Source organism: Thunnus thynnus, chromosome 24 (assembly GCF_963924715.1).
Source record: "Thunnus thynnus chromosome 24, fThuThy2.1, whole genome shotgun sequence".
NCBI classification, from domain to species: Eukaryota; Metazoa; Chordata; class Actinopteri; order Scombriformes; family Scombridae; genus Thunnus; species Thunnus thynnus.
In genome coordinates this window covers 13,278,652-13,299,517 of record NC_089540.1, presented here as the reverse complement: position 1 = coordinate 13,299,517, position 20,866 = coordinate 13,278,652, and the positions used below count along the sequence as shown (strand labels likewise).

General features: G+C 41.6%; 2 protein-coding genes across 6 annotated transcripts in view; one reads left to right on the top strand and one right to left on the bottom strand.

Annotated features, from left to right (window-relative positions):
* Positions 1–20,866, top strand: part of ccdc28a (coiled-coil domain containing 28A) — a 223,932-nt gene that overhangs the window by 58,214 nt on the left and 144,852 nt on the right. For 3 of the 4 annotated variants that reach the window (XM_067583758.1, XM_067583757.1, XM_067583756.1), the window contains exons 3-4: positions 2,490–2,621; positions 8,426–8,527. In XM_067583758.1, coding sequence (XP_067439859.1) covers positions 2,589–2,621; positions 8,426–8,527 — 135 coding nt within the window. In that variant the 5' untranslated portion in view covers positions 2,490–2,588. Of the gene's footprint in view, positions 1–2,489; positions 2,622–8,415; positions 8,528–20,866 lie in introns of all 4 variants that reach the window. The other variant, XM_067583759.1, reaches the window with a different exon arrangement.
* The window catches only part of prox1a (prospero homeobox 1a), a 35,272-nt gene continuing 17,322 nt past the window's right edge, over positions 2,917–20,866 (bottom strand). For both annotated transcript variants that reach the window (XM_067583749.1, XM_067583750.1), the window contains exons 6-7: positions 16,634–16,828; positions 2,917–3,225 (exon numbers count right to left, since the gene is read on the bottom strand). In XM_067583749.1, the coding sequence (XP_067439850.1) occupies positions 3,040–3,225; positions 16,634–16,828 (381 nt within the window). In that variant the 3' untranslated portion in view covers positions 2,917–3,039. The remainder of the gene's footprint in view (positions 3,226–16,633; positions 16,829–20,866) is intronic.

Below are 20,866 nucleotides of genomic sequence, written 5' to 3'. Positions count from 1 at the left end.
TGTGAGAGGAGAGAGAGGCACATTGAGTGCTGGCACTTTATCATGCTGGTGATGGTGGTTGGCATTGTGTGATGCCAGTTGGTGTTTGGCACCAACACACACAGGACATGTGTGTGTTAGTGTGTGTGTGTGTGTGTGTGTTGGGGAGGTAAGTGGTGTGAGAGGAGATGAAATGAAAGCTATGAGAAAGGAAACACGCAGAGGAGAGGAGACAGGAGAGGTAAGACAGGGAAAAGGTGAGATATATCAGTGATGGAGGATGAACAGAGGAGGGATAGAGCGGCGAGAAGGATGGTAGGGCAACAAGGGCAGACAGGCCGCGTCTCTGTGCCTTTGTGTATGTGTGTGTGTGTGTGAGAGAGAGAGAGAGAGAGAGAGAGTCTGTACCTATGTCTTTTTGTGTGTGTGTGTCCCTGCGTCTTTGTACTGGCTAATCTAGGCGTCAGCAGCTTTTTGAGGCTTTTGTGCTGACAATAATCACACAGCACTCCTCTTTTCAATTCATCAGCAACAACAACAAGGGATCACATGTCCCCTATACAGAATCCAGAGAGTGAGAGAGAGATGGAGGCAGAGAGAGAAAGAGAGAGAGAGAGAGGGAGATAGGGAGGGCATGGGCAGAGTTAAAGTGGCCATCATGTTGCCTAGTTACTGCTTGGGTTGATGGTGATGTGGTGTGTGTGGGCAGGCGCATGCAAACGGTCAATGCCCTTGCACCTCTGCTCAGAGCAAACAGAACAGAGAAAAGTGCAATCACACACTTAAAAACAACCACTCCTTTTGTTTTTTTTTTCAAAGAATAATTTATTTCATGTTGCAGTGTGATGGATAAACAATGAGTAAACCACTGGTCAAATCTGTAGCAAGCATTAATAATAATCATCATCATCAGAATAACATTAATAGGAATAATTATTTCAATTATAAATAACAATATCAGAGTGATCAGAGTAATTATTACATCTATACAAGCTACAAATATCAGCATTTTTGTCGTATGTCTTTTTTTTTCTGCTGTTAAAACCTTAAACACTTCACACATGACCCGGCCGGTGCAGCTGACCCTCATGGCTGCCCAGAGCAGAGAGAGTTTTTCTAACGATACTACTTTTGGCGACTTCCAGTTTTGAGTGGGTTAAAAATGAGACATTTCTCAGTCGCAGATATGAGCTCAGAGAGTTTAAGGATGCCTGATTGCACCACAGTCAGTTGTCAAGTCCAATCAGTACTTAAAAACAAATGATTTGAAGTGTGTATCGACAAAGGTTAGCCTGTTCCAGAGCACCATGAAGGAGAAATGTTGTGTTATGTGGTAGTGATGAATCACATCCCCCCCGAGTGATCCGAGAACCAAGCAAAATTGGAATGAATGATCATTATAAAAATAAGCAATCACTATTAAAATAATGACTTACATAAAGTAAATCCACGTTTTATTCAAAGTAACATCACAAATTGATGTGTGATTTTCAGGTTAGGATTTGGAATATTCTTAAGAAACATAACAAATTAAGCCGCCAACACAAATAAAATAAAAATGAAAAACACCAAAATTGGTACAACACCCAACCATGTTGCCTACTGAAAGTACCATGTTGTGCATTTTTCCCCGCATTCCTGCATCAGTGCTGTCATTTGTAAATATTATAAACCAGTAGTAGTTGAGCCCAATAGCTTATCACAGATTTACCGGTATCGGCGTATATATGTCAGCTGATAAGTAACAAGAGATTTCAGCACAGAAATGCCAAAAATATTGTTTTTAGTTGTTTAGAAACAGTGTCGCCATTACACCGTTTGTCCACCAGAGAGCACTGACACTGAAGTGTGTTTTTCAACTAGAAAATATCTTGGTCACAAATCTTACATAACAAAATGTAAAGAATCTTTTATAAAAGATGTTGGATGACTCCTTAATCTTCTTATGATGGATTAAAATAAACTTTCAAGTTTATACTGTAGTAAGTCAGTTCTAAAATGGGACTTCGATAGTGGCTACGTTTTGATTTTCTTTAGAGATGAAATGGTAAAATCTTGTCTTCGATGCTCTGGGCGCCTAAAAGGCAACACGAGCCAAGAGGGGCGGCCAGGGAGGGGTGGGGCAGGGAGAGCCACACAGTCAAAACAAACACCCAGTAAGTCTCAGTACAGTAAGAAGAGAAGGAAGTAAAAAGAGGAAGAGGGGGGGAAAAAAGAAGGGAAATAAACAACAACTAAGTTTGTTTTTTGCCCAGTTTGTCTGGGATTGCGTGAGGATTTGGGAATGCTACTGTGCTTTCCTATTCAAGAGGTGTATGTAAGTGTGTGTTTGTGGTCGTGCGTGCATGTGTACAATATCTTTGTGAGTGAGGGTTCATAGAAGAGAGGCTGTAAGCTTGTACAAAGGAGAAAAAATACAGAAACATCACTTTTTTTTTCCAAAAATGTCCATGTAACTTAAAAACATCCACAATAAAAAGATTTTCATATATTATCTTCTTTATCTTTAGTCCGCTCCAGACCCCCCAAATCACGGGCTGAAGATTGATCCATCATCTTCCTCATCCCTTTGTTCCTCCAGAGAAGGATGGAGAGCGAGCTTGGACGAGATGGAGGAGAAAAGAGGAGACGGGGCTTTTTCTGTAAGTGCAAGGAGGTTCACTTTTCACTGTTTTGCTTGTAATTTATAAAAGTCTGAACACAACTTGTTAATTTGAGTATCTTCTGACTCTGAGTGCGAGCCCTCTGCCTCGTTCAAGAGGAATATTTTTTTCTTTATAAAACATCTTGAGGGGGAGTTTTGTCTGTAAAAGTTGGGCTGACCAAAACAACCATCAACAAACCTCTCCGGAAGCCTCCGACTAGCATCACTCAGTCTCTGCGTGGCGTTACGAACGTCATCAAACACCTTCAAATGCATTTCACTGAAGACCTTAACCGAGTCTAACCCTGTGCCTTTGGAGGTGTTTTTTTTTTTTTTTAAATTTTTTTTTATTTTTACACGGTTCTCATGGTCCTCTGAGGTTTGTCTTGCTTTCCGTGTTTCCTCCCTCGCCCTAGTCAGTCATGGAGGAGTTCTTGTAGACAGTTGGGGGATTTGAAGATCTCTGGAACCTCGCTGTCCAGTTTGCAGATCACCTTGTAGATGGCCTTCTTCCAGGACGGGTCCGCGTCCTTGCCGGCCACGATGGCGTTGAAGAATTCACGAAGAGTCACCTGGACCACCTCTAGAAATCGATCGGGGACCTGGAGGGATAAGAAATTAAGAGGAAGAGGAAGTAGGGAGAGGAAGGGGGAGAGAAAAGGGAAATTGTGAGTGATATGACTTCTTTGATTATATTAACTTTCTTTCAATAAACTTTCCCTTTCTTGTCATGAAATTAACACACTTTCAGTATTTATGACGATAAAGAGGCTCAAGATACAGAACTGTGTTACTTCTATATTAGCAAACAACCCAGTTCCACATCAAAAAAGGTTGCAGGGAATTACTCCCAATCAACCACACAGTTGGCGTTCCAGATCATCCCAAAGGTGTTGGGTGGGTTTGAGGTCAGGGCTCTGTGCAGGTCATGGTCTTCCGCACCAAACTGGGAAAACAAGTCTTTATGGATCTAGCTTTATGCACATGGGGGGTAGTAGACAGGGGTGTCTGCATACTTTTGGCCATATGGTGTATTTTAGCATTTAGATATGTCTGCAACTAGTTGGGGATCTTATGAAACAAGAAGAAATGTAATGGATTATTTTCTCGATTAATCACAGTCACATAGTCGTTTGGTCTATAAAATGTCAGAAAAGGGTGAAAAAAAGGCCCAAACTGCTCCCCAAAATGTCTTGTTTTGTCCTGACAAACAGTCCCCAACCCAAAGATATTAAGTTTACTGTCATAGAGGACTAAAGAAACCAAACAACATTCACATATAAGAAGCCTGAACTGGAAAAATGACTCTAAACAATCAATCGATTATCAAAATAGTTAATTCATTGACTAATTGTTGCAGCTCTAAAGTAAAGTTTTCTGTTCTTTCTTAGGAAAGTGGTTCTGTGAGTGGAGAGGATGAAGAATTAGGTTAAGTGTGCGTGTGTTTCAGGTGTCCATATGTTTCTATTTCTGTACCAAGTTCTTCTTCAGTACTGAACTTCCCCTGAATGTACTTCCCCTTTCTTAACAGCTCCCAGCTGTGTGTGTGTGTGTGTGTGTGTGTGTGTGTGTGTGTGTGTGTGTGTGTGTGTGTGTGTGTGTGTGTGTGTGTGTGTGTGTGCTTGGTGTCAGGGTTCCTTATGCACACACACACACACACAGAATGACAGATGACACACTCAGTCCTTGACAATGGCAGGTGAACAGTTGTCTGTGATCAGTCACAGGCTCTCTCTGTGTGTGTGTGTGTGTGTGTGTGTGTGTGTGTGTGTGTGTGTTTGTGTGTGTTTGTGTGGCAGTTTAAACAAGAACGAAGGGATTGCAGGGATCCAATTGTCCTTTCCACATGCAGGCATAAATATACTGTCATCACAAGGCTTTGTGTGTGTTTGTGTGTGTGCTTGTGTAAGGGTTTTAATTCTGTATGTGTGTGTGTGTGTTTGACAGCAGAACAATACACACACATGAGCATGCGCACACACACACACACTTATTCTTTTTTTCTGCTCCCCTTTTCCCGGGGGCAAGATCACACAAAGACACTAAACAACCTGACTAGGATTCTCTCCCTTTCTCTTCTTCTTTGTCTCTTTTTTTTTGCATGCAGATGCACACACACACACACACACACACACACACACACACACACACACACACACACTGCTGACTCCTCCAGACAAGGTGCATGCTCCTATACACCCCAACAAACTCACACACACACACACACACACACACACATACACATAGAGGACAACAAAGTGTCGTCTGGGTGTAACCCCGTCACGCGTGGCAGGACATGCCAAGGTTAGCCGCCACCAGAACGGATGAATCACCCCCCCCCCTTTACCCCCCTCCTTAAAAAGAGAGAGAGAGGGTAGGTGAGGGTAGACAGAGTGTGTGAGAGTCTAGGGAATCATTTAGGGTGTGTGTGTGTGTGTGTTGTTCTGCTGTCAAACACACACACAGAATAAAAACACGCACACATACACACACACACCCTAAATGATTCCCTAGACTCTCATACACTCCGTCTACCCTCACCTGCCCTCTCTCTCTTTTTAGCTGGCCCCTTGAGACCACAGTTATTTCAATGAGGCCCTCTGTCACTGTCTTGCTATAGACACTACTGTACACACACACACACACACACATGCATACACTCTCACAGACACACACGAACCGAAGTTTAAATCTTTCCAGGTGATATCTACATCAATGTACATCAATGTACATCAAAGTCTGTGTTTATAACAACTTTTTATAGCTTTTTTTTTTAATATAGAACAGTTCAGCCAGAGTATCTAAACAACGTCATTTGGAAACTAAAAGTCAACGCGTGCACCTGAAATGTAATAATCTCTCATCGCACAAGAAAACTGCGTGTTTGCCCGTTACTGCTCTGAATAACTACGCAAATAACTCCCAAAGTCTTAATCATTAAACCTCAGCAAGAGCCCGTGAAAACATTTTTTCGAAAAAGGCTGCAACAAGACAAAACAGAAAGCCCCCAAAGTCAAGCTGCTGTTTTTAATAGTTGCTGTGAAACTGCCCACTGGGACAAATAAAAGTTGAAACCTGAGCTTGATCTAGAAGATGAATGTGCCTTTGAGGCGTCCTCCCTCCTGGATTACATCCCTTCATCCTTTAGTTGTTCAAATTTGCTCTCATCTTTTAAAAAAAAAAAAAAAAAAAAAAGAAGGCCATCTTTTTAATATCTTCCCAGAACTCCTCTCATAAAATTTCCTTCCTTGCTGACATAAATATTTTGAAGATCTTTCACCTCCTCACATCAATTTTGGTGAAGTGCACGTTCACTTTGGCGAGGTGAAGGGGTGTAGCTATAAAATCTGGACGCCCTGATACAATATAACTCCTCACTTAACCCCGTCTCGACTTTGCTCGTCCCTCGCTCGTTGTTATGCGATTGATACCTCCGATCACAAAGAGCTGTGAAACAAAAACCGCCACGCACGGTAGAACAGAAACAGACGCAGCGACCTTGACCCAGAAGGGCTCTCTGGCCCTGGCGTCCGTGTTGCAGCGGTGGCACTGCGTCGTCCGGCGGCGTGATGATTGTGTGTTTTTAAAATGTTTCAGGATGACGTGCGTCATCAGTGCGGCAGCGGCGGCGGCGAGATGGTGCTCAAAGTGCTGAAACAAGACTATGGCCCGGCAGAGAGAAAAAAAAAAAAAAAAAGGACACAGCTGATTCACAGAGAGGTAGGAAAACACAAGCAGAAAAGAATGAAACGAGGCAGCGAGGATATTGTGTGTCAACTGGACAAACACACACACACAGACACACACTTGGGTCCAGATGCCCAGTTTTGTCTGGCCATCGTAAATCAGTCCAATAAAGAGATCTAAATTAGGCCATCATCAATACAGATGGGCCTGTTTCCCCCGTGTGTGTGTGTGTGTGTGTGTGATTTACTCCTGGCTTGGATCTTGATACGGTGTCTAGTTGCCAGGAGAGGGTGAGCGAGCGAGGAATGGGGGAAAATGGGAAAGAGAAAGAAAGATAAAGAGGAAGAAAGACACTTGGTTCCCAGTAAACATAATTCGCATGATTGCTCCGGTTTGGTGGGTAAATATTGGATGAAGGGAGGCTCAATTACTCTCTCTTCACACACACACACACACACACACATAGATGCACGCACACACACACACACACACATAGATGCACGCACACACACACACACACACACACAGAAGGACAAGAGCCTGTAAATCTCTAAATCGCTGCCCAACAAAGAGGCCTACTGGGACGCCCCCTCCCTCTTTCCCCCCCCCCCCTCCTCTCCTCCTCTGTCTCTCTCCCTTCGTCTTCCTGCTCTTTTGGCTCAACGTCTCGCTTCCCTTCTTGGAAATTAAGTCTTCTAAGAAATCACAAGCTCACTCGAGTGTTTATCTTACATCACACACACACACACACACACACTCATCACTCTCATTTTTTAAATATTTGAAGTAAGAAGTTCTCAATGTGCTGACGGAAACATTTCGAGAAACGTCACCGTTTCACTTTCCCCCTGATGCATTTTACTGCTCGTCCACAATCATTTTCCACTGTGTTTGATGCTACTGTCATTTGCATTTGCAAATTTATCGGTCGTTCATGTTTGCTCTCATTGTCTACATCTCTCTACGTGCCTCTCAATTGCATTTACATTAAATGGCCTTTTTTTTATATGAAGGACAAAGCTGCATTAACCTCCAAACACGAAGCATCTCCTGCTATGTTGACAATTTTAGTTATTCAAACAAATGAATTTAACTGTACGAGCTGTGTTGCTAGCACGAGCGGTGACGGCCGTCGTGGCTGAAAACACAAAAAAGAGCGCCACCTGCGGACGCACAAAAACCACAAAGTGCAGAAACAGCACAGCAACGAGAGCTTGGCAACAGTGACGTCTGCTTTGCTAATTTAGTCTTTTTTTTTTTTTTCACAAGGCTGGCCATGAGCACAAAAAGGCAGTGTTGCACTAAAAATTATTTTTAGAATAAAGGAGAGCCCTTTATAAGTAGGTTACTTCTTTATGGATACACTGTCCCATTTTAACACATTCAAAATAGAAAGACTTAACATAGTAAGTTCTTAGTTTACTTCAAGAATATCCATGACAGCGTGGCACAGAAGCCCAGACGGTCATGCGGTGATTTGATCACTTTATAATCACATAAATCCAAAACTCTTCCTGCTCTTCTCCTTGGAGTGGTGCTACAGGTCTCCACTAAGTTTAACATCCCACATAATGATATTTTTTCTTATTACAGCTACATACTGTAACCGTTTTCCTAGACAACAACTCTCTTTTGATGCTGCTAAATTTGGTCTTTCATGCTAATCATTGTGTTTAATATGATATTTATGTTTGTCTGTCGTTGCTGTTAATTCATCAAATTCCACTGGACAATAATGGGATGTAATCCTCTAATTAGATTTTCAATTAGATGTTTTTTTTCTGCCAGTGCAACTTTCTTTGTAGAGATGAATGTATCTTGAAACAAAATAATGCAGATTACTGATTTAGTACCAAGAAAATGATACAAAATCATTAAAAGAAGCAAAAAAAACTGGCAGATTTATGTTGCTTTCTTTGAAAAATGAGGACTCAATAACTGAATAAACAACTTTAAATAAGCTTAGTAATAAGCTGAATGTTTTTTTTTTTTTACCTCACTCTTTCCTATCCACTTCCTTTTCTTTCTTTGCATCTTTAAACTTTCTTCATCACCTTCCCTTTTCTCTCCTTTCCCTCCTTTTTATTTATTTATTTTTTTTTCAGGTGCTTCCAGATGGATGGAAAACACGTTTATGGCCACCGTGAGACTGATAGAAACATCTGCGTTTGCGTGTCCTCAGTTGACTCACCTCTACCTTTTAATCTGTCCATAAAGGTATGTCCTTCTACTCGCCTGTCTCTCCTTTTCCTTTTCAGTCTCACCTGCTTCACGTCGTACACACACACACACACACACACATACACACACACGCGACAGGCTCTTAAGAAATCACTCTACAAACACCATATGCTTGATTCTCAAGGTGGACAAACAGAAAGAGAGTGTGTAAACGTGTTCTCTTTTCTATTTTACTCCATCTTTCTACCCTCCCTCGATCAATGTACAGTAGGGGGGGAAGTTGACACTGTTTACTCAAGTGTGTGTACTGTACACATGAGCTCATTTGTTTAGCATGTTTAAGTGTCTCCCTCTGCGCCTTTTTGTGTTTCTATGAGGTTCAGGGTTGTGTTACTCGATTATTGATCATTTTTCAGCTCGCCCGTCCCCCTTTTGAAAGCATCTTCCCGGTTCTCGCTACATGATGCGTCGCTTTTTGAAATCTCAGGCGACCCCCCCCTTCACCTCGCACACACACACACCTCCGCGCTCTCCATTATGTCGCACACGCATTCGCTCGGTGGCCTTGAGGTCCACTTCGTTGTTGGTCAGACAAGTATTTTTCTATCATCGAGACAATACTGGAACTCTTTCATGTGCTGCTCCGTCTGTGGACCGAGCAAATACTCAGCGTGTGTGTGTGTGTGTGTGTGTGTGTGTGTGTGTGTGACAGAGAGAGAGAGAGAGAGAGAGAGGACATATCATTTTTGTGCCAACACACAAGCATCTGCTTCCTTTTTCCTTCTCTTCACTCTTGCTGTCTTTCCAGGCTATCAGGCCTGGCTTTAGTCACACACACACACACACACACACACACACACACACACAAACACACACACACACACAGTAGAGACTCTCACTTCTCCTCTTCTTCCTCTTTTTCCTTCCATACTTTCTCTTTCAGCAAAAACTAATCAATTAAATTTCATACTTTTGTGTCTCTATTGTCGATAAAGATTTCCTTTTTAAATAGAGACAAACATTATAAAACTAAGGGAATAACTCTGGTCTCTTATAGACTATATGTCAAGGAACTTTATGTTGGTGTTCCTTAAAAAGTTTCACCCGTCTGTATCTGCTGTATCTTTTTGTTCGCTCCTTCCCAGTTTACATTTAGCTTCAAGCTCGCTCATGTATCGACATTAAAGGGACACTCCTTCATTTGTGTCCAAAACATTGTTTGTTTTGGTTTGAAACTCGGAGAGTGCACACCTGTCCTCCGTGCATCTGTGTTCAACTCTTTTTATTGTACCTGCGAGCTCCTGTTGACTGCCTGTAATTGTGTCCTCACGTACGATGTGAGAGACTTTCCAAATCTGGAGATAAGGTAGTGAATGCTTTTTTTATGCACAAGTGTTTCAAAACACGTCAGACATAAGCGACATAATATTCAGGAGTTTTTTAATATGACAACTAGTGTCTTTAGGTTCAGTGGTTGCAGGCAGACTACAGTAAACGCGCCTTTAGACTGTGCGACAACAACAATCTTGTAAGTTTATCCCATGTCACATTGGTCACAATCTGTGTCAGACTGTTTGATATCAGATTGAAGTTGTCAGATTGTGTGGTGACTCTACGATGTAAATACAAAAAAAGTATATAAAAGTATAAAAAAGTATATGAAAGCTAAATTATTTTCTGTTTCCTTCATCATTTTGGTTTCTGTGTGACATGGATGTATTGAGAATGAGTGTGTTTTCCCCCTAAACCTTACTGAAAAACTACACCTATGAAATGTCCGGCTGGCCAATGTGTTCTGTGTCATTGCATGTTGGAATCTGATTTATTTGTATACAGATGTGGGTCAAAGCAGCAGTCGCATTTTGAGAGTTAGTTCTTCAATTTCAGGCTGTCTTTGGTCGCCAAAGCTCCAAATAAGTCATCAGTGAACGTCGGTGAACAGTGCAGTCTTCAGTTGTCAACTTTGGTGTCAGACAGTGTAAAGAGTCGCTACAAGCAAATATCGTATTGCGAGAGTTGATATTTTAGTCATTGAACAAAGCAGAAATGTTAACTATCAGTATTTTTATGACTTGGCAGTGACGTTCATTTAAAACATTTTCTCTATGTTGATGAAAACATACTTTATATTTCTCTCAAAATGTATTTCATGTGGCAAAATAGTTGTATATAAATGCAATTTCCAATGATACTTTGCTCAAAGTTGCTTTAACTGTAGTTGTTAAGTTGTCATTTCTTCAGCCAGTCAGCGGATTTAGTTCTGCTTCTTTATCTTCCTACTGTACATAAATAAAACAGACAATAACCTGCTGATAAGATGCTCTATGCAACAGTCACCCATGTTCACACAGTCAGATATCTGCCGCTCCAAAGTTCACACTTTCATGACCTACTTTTGCAGCAGCACACAGGTTAAAAAAACCAACTCATAAATTTGAGGGAATCTATCAGTAGCATCATAGTTAATAAATCTGTTTCATCCCTGTCTCTTTACCGTGACCTCGGGGGGTCACACGACGTTTGCCAGCTGCCATATTAAAGTGTGACATGGAAGGTAAAAGTGTAGACTGGAGGTTCCTCCAGGACATCAGCAATATGTTTCCTTTCTCTGCTGCTCTTTTGTCAATCAGTCACTGATCTCACTGTCACTAGGACAATGGCAATGAAGTTTCTCTTTGTTCTGACTGCATGTGACTGAGAGGAAGGGTCTGCGTCCTGAGATTGCGTCTGTGTGTGTGTGTCTGTTCTCACTATCTCATGAGTGTGTGTCTTCTCTTAGCGCGATCATTACGTGTGTGTCTTCGTATCTCAGCGCGCCTCTCTGTGTGTGTTTGTGTGTGTGTGTTTGTTCATACACGTGCTGTGCTTCCTTGCATTGGTGTGTGTTCTGTGCTTCCTTGTGTGCGCATGTGTGTGTGTGTGCGCAAGTGTGTGTGTCACCCATAGAGGACAATAGCCCGGGTCATCTGACTGAGAGGCTGCAGACCACTAGTATCACATGACGGAGGCTGAAGGCCACGTCTTTGTTACCAGGCCTATTGTTAAAGCTAAGGAGACAGCTGGGGCAGGGGAAGGGAATCACTGCATGCACGACACACACACACACACACACACACACACACACACACACACATAGGAAGACTGTACGCAGGCACACACGCACGAACACATCCATACACCGTCCCCTCGTGACTCCAATCAGGCTCAGTGACAAAGATGATGCCTGCTTCTTCTTCCCAACTGGAATACTAAGACACACGCATATGCTCTCGCACACACACACACACACACACACACACACACACACACACACACACACACACTCTCTGCAAGCAGATAGCTATAATTATAGTGACAGAAACTGGCAGGTGGCATTGTCTGTACCATACTGCTCTCTGTCAACCAGCAGCAGAGACAGAAAGAGACAGTGAGGAAGACTTTGTGCTACTTAATGAAGAATTTGTTCATATATATACAATTTATTTTCATCCACAAATGCTTTTGTAGAATATTAAATTATGGCCAGATTGTGTCATTTTCTCAGCATAACAAGGGAACTAAAGTGTGATTAAGATTTTCATAGTTATGTTTAATTAAAGCACTTCTGTAGGAGATAGTGTTTGTGTATTAGAGGTAAGTGAGTCAAATCAAGTCATCTACCTCCGGGTCAACAGATATGATTTAGTTCTACTGCAAGTTTGAGTCATTTTGAGCCATTTTCACATTTTATTTTTGTTTGTGTTTAATTTCAGTTGAGTTTTGGTGTCCTATCATGATCTAAAATGTTGTTTCAGATGCTTTGCTACCGTTGATTTTGTAGATTTCTGGGGGTAACGACAAATACGTAACTGTTGGAATTGCTGGAAATAGTTAAATTACTAGTAGTAAAAGCCTTTAAAAACCACCATCGCACACAAGTCGTTGTGTTTGTACTAAATAAATGATCCTAATTGGTCAAAAGCTCCACGTTCAGAGTGAGGAATAGATCAGTCAGAGACATGGGGAGGGGAGGGAAAGAAAGCAGGACAGGTGTAGTCTTGATATTAACCTCCTCCTAAAAGGCTGATTGGTCATTTTGTGTGTGCGTGTGTGTGTGTGTGTGTGTGCCTTCTGGGTAGGTTACAAGACAAGAGAGGTGATAGCAACAGAATGATAGAGGAGAAATGAGAAAAATGTTAAAAAAAAAAAAAAATACAACCACAAACTTGAGGCTCGCGGATGGAGAGAATTTTTTTTTCATATTTTCCTGTGTGTGTGTGTGTTGATTAATAACAAAACGATGAAAAAACAACCTTCAGTCGAATAAAAGTCAGCACCGATGCATTTATCAGAAGCTGCAGAGCATCTTCTTTGAGAAGAGATCCTGATATAAAGCCCACTTTCAGAATCGATCCCTGCGAGTCGAGCTAGGAACCTTTTTCAATGGACTCGTATGAAGAGGAAGCGCAAAAGATGAGTGAATAGATGAATAAGGAGGGAGGAAAGGATGACAAAGAATCTAAAACGGTGGAGAAAGACATGGGAAGTTTAGCCTTTCATGAAGTGCACAGCTTATGAAACCAGATAGCCCTGAAATGTGAGTGTGTGACCACTCTGTGGCCTCTAGGTGTGTGTGTGTGTGTGTGTGTGTGTCATTCAAAGTCAAAGGGCAGATTTTGGTAGCAGCCACACCCACCCTTCAAGGGAGGGTATCTCTGCTCTTTCAGATCGACACAAATGAGTATCTGTATGTGTGTGTATACATGTATGGTGTGTTAGTGTGTGTGTGTGTGTGTGTGTGTGCGTGTGTGTGAGGCGCAGCTGTGCTGTCGTTTGGTGCTGACAGAGCCAGCGAGGATCCTTGAACTGGAAAGATGAGAACGTCCTCTAGAAGGCTTCATAAAAACATCTCATTGTCCCTCTTTAGCCGACACACACACACACACACACACACTAAAATATGACAGCTTCATCCCTTTCTATACCGCCGGCCTCTATTCTTCCTCCCGCTAAGATACACTTGTGCGTGTGTGTGTGTGTGTGTGTGTGTGTGTGTGTTTTCGGTAGCGTGTGTAGCTTCAAATATCACACCAGAAACTTTTAACACACACACACATACACTCAGGCAAGTTAAGAATGCCATGCCCAATGCTTCTTGGCAGATTTAACCAACAACTCATCAATCTGTTCTCAAAAAAAAAGAAAAAGAGGAAATGTTTCTCTTCCTCTTGGCAGAAGGTAGAAGCTGACACCTTTTCCCCGAGTGTCCTGGCAAAGAAAATCTCTGTCTCTTTTTGTTTTCCCTCTTTTTTTTTTTTTTTTTTTTTTTTGAAGATGAGACTATTCCCTGTTTCCTTTCCCTTTCTCCAGCCTCCCCTTCTCTGCCTTCCTCATTAGTTAGTGGGCAGAGCTGCAATTAGGACAAAATAGTTTCAGAGACGGAGGGGGAGGAGGAGGAGGAGGAGGAGAGAGGAGACAGTAAGGATGGAGAGAAAGAGAGAGACAGAGAGGTAAACAAGAAAGAAGAGTTGAAAGATTGTGGCTGGAGAGGAGGAGGTAATTAATGAAGCTGCTATAATTACTGGGGCCTGTTTACGCCAACTTTTGAAGACAACACACACGCACACACACACACACACAAACTACCGACAAATTACACAGTGACTATTAAAATGCTGGTCATGTACATTGACTAATGACATGATGTTTTTTTTTTCCTATCAAAACCTCAGAACACTTTCTTATTTCACCAAGTAGACAATTTCAAGATTGTTATTTTTTTTTTTTTAGGCAGGAAAACATAAAAAATGCAAATTATTTAACCTCAGGAGGCCAACTTTGAACCAGATAATTTGATAAATAGCAGATTTTTAATGGCAGAAATAAAAGCTGTTGGGGCATAAAGATGAGAAGGTGATGAGGAGAAATGAGTTTCAAGAGAGAAAGGAGCAGAAAAGACCGGGGGAGCCGGGAGGAGTTAGGAGATGGGAGGAAAGAGGAGCAGGAGAGGACAATAAAAGGAGATGAGGGAAAAGGCAGAGATGACAAATGAAAGAGGGATAAGAGAAGAGGAGGATGAGGAGAGGAGGTGACTAAGAGAACATATTGACAGAGGACAGATTCAGCAGGAAAGGGGGTGAGGGGGGGAGGAGGGGGGGGAGCAAGGAAAGAGCACAGAGAGGAGGTGTGGAGGGGAGTGATGGGGGACAAACCAAGGTGGAACTGTGATGATGCTAAATTTGGCAAAAGGAGAAGACTTCTGCATGTGTGTGTGTGTGTGTGTGTGTGTGTGTGTGTGTGTGTGTGTGTGTGTACGTCGGGAGACTTGCTGAATCGGCCGCGGTTCCAGTTTCACGCCTCTGAGTTTGGCAGAGAGAGAGAGAGACAGAGAGAGAGAAAGAGAGAGAGAGAGTCCCTAGCCAGTAATGTTCCCTCAGGGCGGACGGACGAAAGGGTGGAAAGGGTGGAAGGAGGGAGGTGAAGGGAGAGGAGGAGGAGGAGGCAGGCGGGGAAGGGGACGAAGTAAGGGAGGAATATTTATACCTGCACAAAGGACACACACACACACACACATCCTTTCACTAATGTCCTTATCAGCATCTTCCACTGATTACATTCATCCCTTAATACAACTAACTGACAGTTATATACAAATCTTGACCACTTTTCAAAGCATTGCAGGAATTTTTATATTGATTTTCAGTTGTTTTCCATTCGTCTCAGCACATTATGAACTCGCTGAGACTCCTCTTGGTTGCCAGTAACGAAGACCTGACCTTGGACCAGTCCAATGGGGTCCAAGTTCTTGTCAAATATGGTCAGAAAACTTTGTTTGTGGTGCGTGCATTCAAAGAAATCCTGTTGTCCAGGAGACTGAGAGCATTGCGTTCTAGTTTTTTGAAAATCTAACCTCAAAGTCTGATGATTGTCGCACATTTGTAGATGTTCTAAAATGGACATTGCACGTTTGGTAGCTTCTTCCATTCACTGTAATGGTTTGCCTGGTTTCAAGCATCTGGAACTTTTCATGCTGCACTGAAATTAACCAAAACTAATCAAGTCGTTAAGTCTCGTGTGAACGTGCAAAACGATCGTGACGGTTCATGAGCTCCTGACCTCAGTATGAACCTTAACTCTGACAGTCCGATCCCTATAAATAACCCCACTAAAGACCAGCTAAAATAAACACACATAAATTATTTGCATATGTGTGTCTCTTTCCTGTAGCGGCACTTTACATACACACCTGTGAAAAGCTACCTGACTCTTGTTATGCAAAGCATGCAAAGCATTTGCTGCTCATTCTTCCAAAACAAGCTATTCAGATACCTTAAAACCAGTGTGTGTGTGTGTGTGTGTGTGTGTGTGTGTGTGTGAGTGACAAAGCTTCACCTCTCCTCTTTCTAAGCAAAAAAAAAAAGTACGTGTGTGTGTGTGTCGGCGGTGAGTTGTGTGCTAATGGACATCTAAATGCTGCTGATGTTACGTCTGATAGTTTAAGGGCCCTCAGGTCCCCTTAGACCAATATTGGGAGAGAAAAAGTGAGGGAGAGAATGTGACTTCTGCAAATCGCTTTGACAAGGACACCCGCGCCTCGAGCGGCGTCCTCTTTCGCCTCATCGAACACACACACACACACAAACACACACACACACACACATACTGCGACATCCACACCTCAGCAGAATCGTGAGGTGACTGTTGCGCTCCGAACAGCTGACTTGGTAGAGGACGTTGGTGTGAGTGCATGTTTGTGTAAGTTGAAAAACTAAAAAAAAACAGTTTGTTACTGATGGAAGCTTTTCTACAAGCAAGTGCAGGGAATAAAGGAAAGTTGTTATATTGAAGATATTTTTGAATTAAATCTAAATCAGTCACTTTATTGACTGAACTGAAGGCGAACTAACCCTTTATCCTGAATTCCAGCAATTTAACAGAGAGTAAAAGAGTTTACAAAAATTTATGAAAGCATATAATCCTCCACAACTGTGTCAAAGTTTGTAATTTTATACAATAAACACTTATCTGTTCTCAGTCTTCTGACATTTGCACACACAATGTGTTGATTTCCTCCCAACTCACACACACACAGCTGATCGTCATCTGCCTTTTCATTAACTGACACACACGTTTAAAGACGCCCCGTCCTCTGGCCCGGCTTACCTCGAAGTCGTTGGCCTTGTTGTAGTGCATGTTGAGCACCCTGTAGAGTTCGGCGTCGCGGCCCACCGCCAGATCATCGGCGGCGGTCACGCCCTCGTTGATGGACTGCCGGGCGAACTTCTCCATCTGGATGTAGTAGAACTCCCTGAAGTTGCTGAACCACTTGATCAGCTGGGAGGTGATGCAGCGATTGAACTGGAAAAGTTGAGAGGGAGTAAAAAAAAAAATTTCTGCTTAAAGAGGGGGTTTTGTACTTTTTCCCAGTGTGACATTGAACAGACCTAATAGAACAAGTGGAAACTTAATGCATTCACTGCCCAAAGGCAGAGAAAGAAAGACAGATCACGATCGAGTGGGGACAAATTACCTTGCACCACTATTACCTTTACTGAAAACACATGTTTTGTGGTTGCAATGGATTCTGGTCTATTCAGGCTGCTGTAGATTAATGAACACTGGTATAAAACCCTTATATTTATGTTGAAACACTTTAAACTGTAAAGATCTTGATGTTACATTGCAGATTTGGCCAAACATCCGTGCGATACTGACCGATCGCTGGTTTATAAATTTAAAAGGTTGTAAAAAGTTAATGATTTAAGAGGGTTGTAACAGATTTTAAATGATGTTTCTTCAGTAGTAAAGCAGATAAGTGGTGAACGCAGCTGTATATTTATAGTAGTGCAGTCTGATGTTTTCTTTGGTACTTATTTGCATAGTGTTGTTATTCATGTTATTTGACTAAACTAAGCCTCTGTAGGAGTGCTTATCTTGACTTATGGCACAACATCAACATGTACTGAATGATGTTGTTTGAGAGTGAATGTTTGACCTGCAGTTATAGTTCTACTTACATGGTAACCACTCGCAAATGTATTTTGTTTCCTTAAATAAACATCTACCAACACCGAGCTGTAAAATGTGTAATAATCTGCAATATTAATACTGACTCATTTCAACTGAACAGGAGAATAAATGTTAAGGTCTGTGTACTACAAAATAATCAAACAAGCAGCTCACTGAAAGGAAGTTGGCAGCCAAACCTCTGTAGTAAAGAAAAATGAGGATGCCTTCCCCATTTATTTTCAAGGTTATTTAGTCAAATTTTTCAATTTGAAATCAAGCAACCTTTTGCTTTGTTCTGGTTTGTCCAAAGCACATGCCCTTACTGCTATATTTGAATCAGTTATTTTCTACATAATTTGACTCAAAATTGAGTCTTAACAGGAGAAAGTAGCTGTAATTTACTTGCATTTTCTTATACGTGTGCCCTTGTTTGTACGTGTAAATGCACTAGAGGACAATTAAGTTTTTTTTAGCAGAGAGAGCTTATTTTACAAAATAATGTTGAAATGTTCTGAATATTTAAAGGACCAGTGTGCAGGATTTACAGGTATCTAGCAGTGTGGTTGCAGATTGACCCCTTCCAAGCATGTAGGAGAACATACGGCGGCCGAGAAACTTGTGAAAACATGAAAGAAAAGTCAGTGCTTGGTTTGTCCTTTCTGGGCTACTGTAGAAACATGGCGGCGCAGTATGGCGGGCTCCATGGAAGAGGACAATGATTCTTATTTTACACACTAATTAAAACATACTTCTGAATATTATATTCCATTAATGCCAAGTCTGTTCCATTAGACGCCACTAAATCTTACAAGCTGGTCCTTTAAACTCCACTTAAACAAGTGATGTGGAACATGTTGAATTATACTATTAGCACCCAAATAATGGCAGTCAATGCACGAAAATGTTAAAAGTTAATTTGCTCCAGAAACAAACAGCTGAGAAATTCTGTTTTTAATCCACATAAATTCCATTAATTGATTGTTAAGATCATTATTTTTTCACAGTGCCCCAAATTTCTTGTATTTCATAACCTTGTAATTGCTGTTGTAATAAGAAAAAAGGAGGAATGAACAATTAAATAGCAGAAATGACTATTTAACATTAATTGCTGGACTCAGATTATGTGTGTGAATCTACAGTACGTATCTACATAAAGTGTAAAATATATTTATAATCATATCATTTGTAAGCTCTCCGTAACCGTTGATGTAATGTCTAAAACATAAACACTGTGTTCGTGTGCGTGATATCTGCTTGTCCTTTTGCATTTTCATCTCCTCCTCACAAGAAACAAAACATGGAGAGAGAGAGAGAAAAAAAAAGAGCACAGTGGCAGCCCAGTGAAAGTGTGTGTGTGTGTGTGTGTGTGTGTGTGTGTTTGTGTGTGTGTTCAGCGAAGGGGAAAAACGGCTTTGACACAGAGATTAAGCTCGGTATTGTTACAAGACATTGTCTCACAGGAACAAGGGATGAGCGAGAGAGATAGGGGGGAAGAGAGAGAGATGAATGGAGTGAGGTAGTATGGAAAAAAGGAATGCAGAGAGAGAGAGAGAGAGAGAGAGAGAGACGAGCAGAGGACGACAGAGGGAAAGAGATATTTTTTCAGGAGCGGTCAGAGGGGGTGACATAATGGAGCATAATTGGGGGGGTTGGTGTGTGTATGTGTGTGTGTGTGTGTGTGTGTGTGTGTCTCCCAGCAGAAGGAATGGGAGTTGGTTTTACAAAGCAGAGTAACAGGAGGCGAAAGTGTGTGTGTGTGTGTGTGTGTGTGTGTGTGTGTGTGTGTGTGTGTTTGACCCACAAAAGAGTTGCACAAATGGAACGTGATAACTCAGCAATTAACACACAAACACACACGCACGCACACACAAGACGATGTTATCCGTCCATCCAAAAACACAAACAGAGCAACCATCACGCCACAGACGTCCTGTGACACGCAACCAACATTCACACAATATTCACTGTTATATAAATAAAGGAAATTATACATCTGCATATATATATTTGTCTATAGATTTCCAATCATGCTTTAATGAGTTAGATCATTTTATTGCAATAATTGTAGACACTAATGTTGTCTTTATTAAACGAGCAATATGTAGCAGAAAAGATGAGAAATTAAGAGAATAAAAACATTATGATAATAAAATCAGTTTTCTTTCACCTCAGATTTCCCTCCAGAAAGCAGAGCAGACACTAATGTTCCACATTTTAACTTTGTGTATCAAACTGTAGGAATCTAATCCAGTATAAATGTATTTTGAGAACTGGATACTCAAATGAATACATTGAAAAGTTATTTTCTTTTCCTGGTTTGCATATACATTGTGCAGCCCACGATGCATTTGCATTAGTGTCTCTTTCATAGACTTAACATTGAGATGATGCCATGCACATAAGGGGAAGGTTTTAAGAAATATTAATATTGGTAAGAGTTAAAGAATAATGTTGGGCAGCAGTTTGGGGAGTTTTAGTTGCAGTTCCATGGCTGGCCACTGGGACAAAGTGGTGCAAGACCGACTTTGACTTTGACTGTTATATTTATGACTCTCCAGGTAAAATACAACCACAACAGTCAGTATTACAACCTGGTTTAATGCCTGTCTTTCTGAGGTCTTTATGTGCTGGCTGTTTGTATGCAAATCTTTAATGTAGCTTAGTGAAATATTGCGATAATAGTCCGAGTCCCGGAGCCAGGGAGTGCAGCAGACGAGCGAACTGTCAATCACAGCTGTCAATCAACACCCACACGGCAGACATCAAAGCTACTATAAGTCTTCAATTTATTTACACTTATTTAGAGATTGAGACCATATAGACTCCTTCATAAAAACGATTTACTTAGTATTTCAAGAGAGAAGTGATGCTTTTTGAGTGGGAATCATCTGGAGCCAGTGTGTAGCGGCCATCTGTGGCATTGCACTTCAAGCATTGAGGCTGCATTGGCTTCAAGCTGTGGTAGTTCATCACACTGTGTGTAACTGCTGTGTATATTTTAGCATTTGTGTGCAAATAAAAATAAATCCTTTATCTGTCTCCATCACTCAAATTGCAAAAGGATTTAAAATATCAAATGATTTTGCAACAGATTAAAAGAGGAATAAATAAATATCAGAAGCATTTTATGTCATTTTTCGCCCCTGAACCGTCCGCATCACACAGATGACGACATAACTACCAGACTAGAAGTAGTCATCACAACTAACTGGACACCGGGCCATGCCGTCATCCCCGCCGCCACCTGCACTACCCACCAACCCAACCCGCTTGTCCCGTCCAGCTCATCACAATCAGCACAAACCAAGAAAACAAGAGAGGCGAGAGACAAAAGACAGACAGAGAATGGAGGTTGAGGGGTGGGGAGGGAGGGTGGGTGGGGGGGGG